This window comes from Cannabis sativa, chromosome 4 (genome assembly GCF_029168945.1).
Source record: "Cannabis sativa cultivar Pink pepper isolate KNU-18-1 chromosome 4, ASM2916894v1, whole genome shotgun sequence".
Taxonomy (NCBI): Eukaryota; Viridiplantae; Streptophyta; class Magnoliopsida; order Rosales; family Cannabaceae; genus Cannabis; species Cannabis sativa.
Genome location: NC_083604.1, coordinates 18,137,515 through 18,145,536, shown reverse-complemented (window position 1 = coordinate 18,145,536; position 8,022 = coordinate 18,137,515). Strand labels below are relative to the sequence as shown.

General features: G+C 39.7%; 1 protein-coding gene and 1 non-coding gene across 2 annotated transcripts; one reads left to right on the top strand and one right to left on the bottom strand.

Annotated features, from left to right (window-relative positions):
- Nucleotides 1–1,286: 1,286 nt before the first annotated feature.
- On the bottom strand, nt 1,287–6,299 carry LOC133036834 (uncharacterized). The gene is made up of 2 exons (XM_061113594.1): nt 6,003–6,299; nt 1,287–5,921 (listed from the first exon to the last, which is right to left on the bottom strand). The coding sequence occupies exons 1-2, from the start codon at nt 6,297–6,299 to the stop codon at nt 1,287–1,289; spliced, it is 4,932 nt and encodes a 1,643-aa protein (XP_060969577.1).
- Nucleotides 5,650–5,756, top strand: LOC115711798 (small nucleolar RNA R71). Its single transcript, XR_004010671.2, has one exon. It is a non-coding gene; the product is annotated as a small nucleolar RNA R71 (small nucleolar RNA).
- Nucleotides 6,300–8,022: the final 1,723 nt, after the last annotated feature.

Here is an 8,022-nt window from a genome sequence, read left to right as displayed (position 1 = left end):
TGGTTGCTAGTGATGGTGGACGGCTGAAGTTGTGAGTTTGTGCAGAGGTGAATGGTGCGGCTGAGCAATGGTGAGGCTAGGGTTGGTTTGCTAAAAAGATGGGCTGATTTGGGGGCTTTCTTTTTTTTTTTTTTTTTTTTTTTTTTTTACATAGAAATGTATTTATCATTACTACATACTAAGTATAACGAAAACCTATGATAAATTTTTTTTTTTTTTTTTATAAGAGTATTAGATAATCTGTATATATTTGTATAGCTAAATATATATATATATATATTTTTTTTTCATGGACTGATTTTTTTTTTTTTTTTTTTTTTAAAGAAGAAAACCCCTCAATCAGTGAGCATGTATGTCCACTTCCAGTATTTTCGAAACCCGTACCTCCCAAGACAAAGATCACTACAAAGATTTCTTCAGCAATTTCATTTTGCAACCATCCCTGCTTCAGAAAGCTGCAGCGATGCTAATCCAATGCTGTACTGGGACCTACTGCTTCATTAAGCAATTTTGCTCACACCAGATTGCAGCAACTCTTTTTCTGTCATTCCATTTTGCTTTCACCTGAAATCAAAACCACCACACCAGAGAATTAGAATTATATATATAATTATATAGGTAAGTATCTATGTATAGCTATATATATATATTTTTTTCTCTTTTCTTTCTTTGTTTTTTTTTTTGTTTTTTTCTTTTTGTTCTTGTTTTTTTTTTTTCTCTTTTTTTTTTTTTTTTTTCTTTTAAAGGGTGGCACACCCCAAACTTATTACATAGTGTATATATAACTACATATAATCTTGTTCCTCCGCATTCGGGTTGCCCAAATGTGATTAACTAAAGCCTTGACAACCCGAGGCCTTCTTCCTCAAGCCTCTTCCAATGTGATGGAGGTTTTTGCTCGATCAACCTCCCCTCCGATGTAGTGTTTAAGTCGCTGCCCATTCACTTGAAATACTCTTCCGGACTGTTCATTCTTGATATCCACAGCTCCAAAAGGATACACCTTGACAATGGTGAATGGTCCCGACCAACGAGACTTTAACTTTCCTGGAAACAACTTCAGCCTTGAATTGAATAACAACACTTGCTGCCCTTCTTCAAATACTCGGTGTTGAATTCTCTTATCATGCCATCTCTTAGTTTTCTCCTTGTACAACTTGGCATTTTCATAGGAGAAAAACCTCATCTCTTCAAGCTCATTTAATTGCAACAAGCGGGCTTCTCCAGCAGCTTGGAGATCAAAGTTCGGCTTAACTTTATAGCCCAAAAAGCTTTGTGTTCAAGCTCTACTTAGGCAAGTGACACGCCTTCCCATACACCAATCGATATGGGGACATGCCCAAAGGTGTTTTGTATGCTGTCCGGTACGCCCAAAGTGCATCATCTAGGCGTTGGGACCAATCTTTTCTGTTGGGATTTACCACCTTCTCCAATATGCCTTTGATTTCCCGATTAGATACTTCAGCTTGCCCATTAGTTTGTGGGTGATAGGCAGTGGCAATTTTGTGTTTTACACTATATTTTGCCAAGAGTGCAGCCAACACTTTGTTCACAAAGTGTGTTCCCTCATCACTTATCAAAGCTCTAGGGGTCCCAAACCTTGTGAAGACATGTTTATGAAGGAATTTCATGACCACTCGAGCATCATTCTTCGGACTAGCAATTGCCTCTACCCACTTTGATACGTAATCCACCGCCACTAGAATGTAGAGATTCCCAAAGGATTGTGGGAAAGGCCCCATAAAGTCAATACCCCACACATCAAACAATTCCACCTCCAAAATACAATTAAGAGGCATCTCATTCCTAGCGGAGATATTTCCCACTCGCTGGCAGCGATCACATTGTTGAACGAAAGCATGAGCATCTTTAAAAATAGAGGGCCAATAATATCCTGATTGAAAGACTTTGGCAGCCGTGCGTTGTCCACCAAAATGGCCACCATAAGGAGCTGAATGACAATGCTCCAAGATGCTTCTAACTTCACTCATTGGCACACATCTCCGCATTATACGATCTGGGCATTGCTTGTACAAGTATGGCTCATCCCAAAAATAAAACTTGCTATCATGAAGGAACTTTTTGAGCTGCTGCTTGGTAAAATCAGGTGGATAGGCACCTCCAACTAAGTAATTGACAATGTCTGCATACCATGGTACCCTTGTTTGCTCTACCACTAGCAGTTGCTCATCTGGGAATGAGTCTTGAATTTGTATTTCTCCTCCTAAGTGGCTGCTGTGATTGTTAGTTTCCAACCTAGAGAGATGATCCGCCACTTTGTTTTCTGTCCCTTTTCTGTCTCGAATTTCCAAATCAAACTCTTGTAGCAACAAAACCCAACGAATGAGCCTCGGTTTAGAATCTTTCTTGGCTATCAAATACTTGATTGCCGAATGGTCAGTATACACAACAACCTTGGTTCCCACAAGATAAGATCTGAATTTCTCAAAGGCAAAAACCACCGCTAGCAACTCTTTTTCAGTAGTGGTGTAGTTAATCTGGGCATCAACAAGAGTTTTGCTTGCGTAATAAATGGAGTGAAAGGTCTTATTCTTCCGCTGTCCAAGAACAGCCCCAATGGCAAAATCACTTGCGTCACACATGAGTTCAAAGGGCAATAACCAATCGGGTGCTACAATCACGGGGGCCGTAACAAGAGCTGTCTTCAACTTCGAAAATGCTTCATTACATTCAGCGGTAAACTCAAATGGCCTATTTTGTTCAAGCAAGCTACACAAGGGTTTGGACACCTTAGAAAAGTCTTTAATGAAGCGCCTATAGAAACCCGCGTGTCCAAGGAAGCTTCTTATGCCTTTCACCGTGGTAGGGGCTGGTAACTTTTCAATCACTTCTAGCTTTGCCTTGTCAACTTCTATCCCCTTTCTAGACACTTTGTGACCCAACACAATACCCTCTTGAACCATGAAGTGGCATTTCTCCCAGTTAAGCACCAAGTTGGTTTCTTCACATCTGGCTAACACTCTCTCCAAATTCTCCAAACAAATCCCAAATGATTCCCCGTAGATAGAGAAATCATCCATGAATATCTCCAAAATACTTTCAGCCATATCCGAGAAAATAGCCATCATACACCTTTGGAAAGTCGCGGGAGCATTGCACAAGCCAAATGGCATCCTCCTAAAGGCAAAGGTGCCATATGGACAAGTGAAGGTGGTTTTCTCTTGATCTTCTGGTGCTATAGAAATCTGATTGTAACCCGAATAACCATCAAGAAAGCAGTAAAACTCTTTTCCCGCCAAACGATCCAACATTTGGTCAATAAATGGCAGCGGGAAATGATCCTTCCGAGTAGCATTGTTGAGCTTCCGATAGTCCATACATACCCTCCAACCTGTCACAGTTCGAGTAGGAATCAACTCATTGTTCGCATTAGCCACCACCGTGATTCCTCCTTTCTTTGGCACACATTGGACAGGACTAACCCATGAACTATCTGAAATCGGGTATACAATACCATAATCCAGCCACTTTATCACTTCTTTTCGCACTACTTCCTTCATAACAGGATTCAACCTTCGTTGATGCTCAATGGAGTTACTACAGCCAGCTTCTAGGATTATTTTGTGCGTGCAAATCGCTGGACTAATCCCTTTTATGTCTGCCATAGTCCACCCAATCGCTCTTTTATGTTTCTTCAGCACTTCTAGCAACAAACCTTCAGCTTCAGCTTCCAAACACGCTGAAATAATTATTGGCAGCGTTTCATTCTCCCCCAAATAAGCATATTTGAGGTGGCTTGGCAAAGGTTTCAGCTCTAACTTTGGTGGTTCTTGGATGGAAGGCTTTGGAGGCTTGAAATTGCTTTCTTTCAACTCTAAAGACTCAAAAGATCTCTTGAATTTAGGGAAAGGTTGCATCGGCTCAACCCAAGCAACTTGGGTTTCTTCATCTTCACTCAAAGCTTCAAGATCTTCAAGAGAGCTTATCACCCTCTCATCCTTCCACACTTCCTTGTGAAAACTTTCAGCCACAATAGAATCAATCACACTCAAACGTGAACATTCTTCAATCTCATCCGGGAATCTCATAGCATTGAACACATTAAAAGTAACCTTTTGATCATTCACTCTCATAGTGAGTTCCCCATTTTGTACATCAATCAAGGTTCTTCCGGTAGCAAGAAATGGCCGTCCCAAAATAATCGGAACTTCTCTATCGGCCTCATAGTCTAGAATGATAAAATCAGCCGGAAAAATGAATTTATCCACTTGCACCAACACATCTTCAATTTTCCCTTCCGGATGAGCCATGGAACGATCCGCTAATTGCAAAGTGATGGTGGTTGGCCTCGCTTCTCCAATTCCCAACTTTCTAAAAGTAGACATCGGCATGAGATTAATACTAGCTCCCAAGTCACAAAGAGCTCTTCCAACATCTCTACCCCCAATAGAAATTGGAATTGTAAAGCTACCCGGATCTTTCAATTTGGGTGGAATTTTACTTTTCAACATAGCACTACATCCCTCCGTCAAAGCGACCGTTTCAAACTCGCCAAGCCTCCTTTTCTTTATCAAAATATCCTTCAAAATCTTCACATAAGTTGGCATTTGCTCCAAAGCTTCCACTAAAGGTATATTGATGTGGAGCTGCTTTAGAACATCAAGAAATCTCCGGAATTGCCCATCATCTTGCTGCTTCTTGAATCGTTGAGGAAATGGTAGAGGTGGCTTTTGCAAAGACTTTTCTGCAGCAGAATGCTGACTGGATGCTGTAACTACTGGGGGAATTTCAGCAGCTGAAGTTGCTGGTTTTTTCTTCATTTCCCCCTCTTTTTGGATTGAAGAGGGCTCTTTACTCCCTGTTGCAGCCACATTTGACTCAATTGTTTTTCCACTTCTCAAGGTTACCGCTTTGCAATGTTCCTTCCCATCTCTTCTTGGATTTTCGGTGTCACTAGGCAAGGTGCCTTGTGGTCTATTCTTCAAATCATTGGCCAATTGCCCCAATTGAACTTCAAGATTCCGAAGAGATGCTGCCTGGCTTTGAATTACAGCGTCATTCTTGGCCATATAATCTCTCATTAAGCTCTCCAAAGAACTAGTTTGAGAGCCTTGAGGTTGGTGAGGTTGTTGAGGTCTTGGTTGTTGAGAAAAACCCGGTGGGAATGATTGCTTTCCTTGTCCTTGTGCTCCACTTGAACTTGCCCCTTGACCTCCCCATGAAAAGTTCGGATGATGCTTCCATGCCGGATTGTAGGAGTTTGAGTATGGATTGTTGTTGCGGTTGAAGTTTTGATTACCCACATAACACACCGAAGCTGGATTTGAGGGGCAATTTTCAAAAGTATGCCCATCACCACAATACACACAAGAGATTTCTGCCCTTTGAATGGCAGCGGCTGGTTGTACACTTCCTCCCATATTCATATTCTTCAAAATGTTGGTCATTGAGGCCATTTGAGCAGTTAGAGCGGTCAAAGCATCTACTTCAAGAACACCCGCTTTATTTCGGCTTGTAGGAGCTCTATTAGTTGACCATTGATAGTTGTTGCTAGCTATCCTTTCCAAAATCTCAAAAGCTTCATTGTAAGACTTGGAAAGAATGGCTCCATTAGCCGAAGCATCCAACACCATCCTAGAAGCCGCATTGAGACCATTGTAAAAAGTCTCAAGTTGGATACAATGGGGAATACCATGGTGTGGGCACTTCCTCAACAACTCCTTGAATCTTTCCCATGCATCACTAGTAGTCTCGTCTTCCAATTGTTGAAAAGACATGATCTCGCTTCGAAACTTTGCATTTCTTGTTGGAGGAAAGTACTTTCTCAAGAATTTTTCAGCCAAGTCATTCCAATTAGTCACCGAATCGGGAGGAAGAGTATTAAGCCATGCTCTAGCCCGATCCCTCAAGGAAAATGGGAACAACTTCAATCTTAAAGCCTCTTCACTTACTCCTTGTAGCTTGAAAGAATCACTCACCTCCAAAAATGAGCGAATATGGAGGTGAGGATCTTCCGTTGGCGACCCACCAAATTGACCAACCGTTTGGAGCATTTGAAACATGACAGGCTTGAGCTCAAAGTGAGGTGCTTGGATTTCGGGTCTCACAATACCCGGATTTAGCTCATTGAACATAGGGGTTGCATACTCTCTTATTGCTCGGGCTCTATCATCGGCCAAAGCAATAGGATTGGCTTCATTATGAGCACCTCCAATTTCAAACCCATCGGCCATATTGCAGCGTTTTTTAGCCTTTTGTTCCTTCCTCCTTTGTCTAAAAGTGCGTTCAATTTCGGGGTCAATAGGAGCAAGTTCAAGGTCTTCTTCTTGCTCGTTCATACACTAGATTACACCTGAAAAATAGAAATTCAGCGCACCAAATAGGATTAAAACCTTAAACCAGAAAATAAATTGCAAAATAGTTGATAATACAAAATTTTTAGTTTCAATCCCCGGCAACGGCGCCAAAAACTTGTTGTGAAAATTATATACGCAAGTATACGCAGTCACACAAGTAATAAAGTGATAAGTAAGATCGTCTCCACAGGGATTGCAAACAAAGTTTGATATAAAATCAACTAATTACAACTTAAAATAAAAAGAAATAATATGTAAATGGTTGAGTAATGATTCAAAATTAAAATGGACAAGAATTAAACTTGCTAAAATTAAAACTACTGCTGCTAGAAAAATTGTTTGCAAGATAAAAAATGTAATATGGCAAAAATGGCTTGAATAACTAATTCCTTCTAGTCAGGTTTTTTTTACAGTCAGTACAGCATTGGTTCAGCATTCTGCACAGAGATAACAACAAATTCCTCTAGGCTTGTGAGAATTTTCCAACACTCACAACTTTAATTCTACCATTTAGCTTAATATATTCCTATATCAAACCAGCAAGCAGAACACTATTCAAGCATTAATTTGGTGAGTTATGCAAGGTAAATGAAATATTCCTATCCACTTACAAAGAAAAGCCTAAATCTAGGTTTTCACTTGCTTCATTCAAGTTGAACTACTAGATCTAGCCCTTCCAGTACAAGATCTAGCTTAGCAAATTGTTATTCATGGCCAAAAAACAACAATCAATTAAAATGAAACTCACTTGAATGAACAAAGGCAAACAAATACTAAAGTAAGCTTAAAATTTAATCATACCCAACTTAGAAGTTCATAGTCATTCAAGCCTCAAAAGCTTAGCTCATATTCAAATAAAAAGATAAAATCCAAGCTAAAAAATACTTCATCCATGGCTGCTGCCCAAATTTACAATCTCAAGAAGTTTTGAATACTAAGTACAACAATAATAACAAAGAGAAAAATAAAGAAGATTATCAAGAAAGGGTAAAAGAAAATTCAAACACTAGGCTTGGTCCCCTCTTCTTTCTTCTTCGTGTACTTCCTGCTGCAATTAAAGCTCCTCCAGAAAAATGCAGCTGCTCAAGTACGAGATGATGAAGATGACTATGGTGTGCTACCCTTTCCTTCTCTTTTTGTTGTTGGGTTTTTAGGGTACCAACCTCCTCACCCAAAATAGAAGCCCAAACTTTTCCACTTTGGCCCACTAGGGTGAGACCCCTTTCTTCCATGTCAGCTAGCTGATGCAATTTGAATGATTGGACCGAAATTGCTGAGGTGGATAAGTGAAATTCGTGATTCCACGTCACTTCCAGGATGCTGAATTCACTCAGCATTGCTTTAGCATTGCTTCAGCAATCAACCCAGTTCCAGCTTGTATTCATTTTCTTCCTTGCTTCTTTCTCTTTTACCTATAAATTTAATTCCTCCTTTTTCAACAAAATAAGCACCGTTAATTGGAAAACACACCCAACAATATCAATATTTACAAAACTTAAAGGTTAGATTACTAAATAGACAATAACACTAAAACTAATTAAAAATAAGCAAAATAAACACATTTTCATTACTCTCCTCACAATACTCTAGTTTAAAAGCATAAAAATTAACTCTATAACATAGAGTTATCAAGAGTAAGTAATTACCAGGTATACCATAAGCCATAGGTTTAGATAAACTCAAACCTATAATACTAAGAACAGGA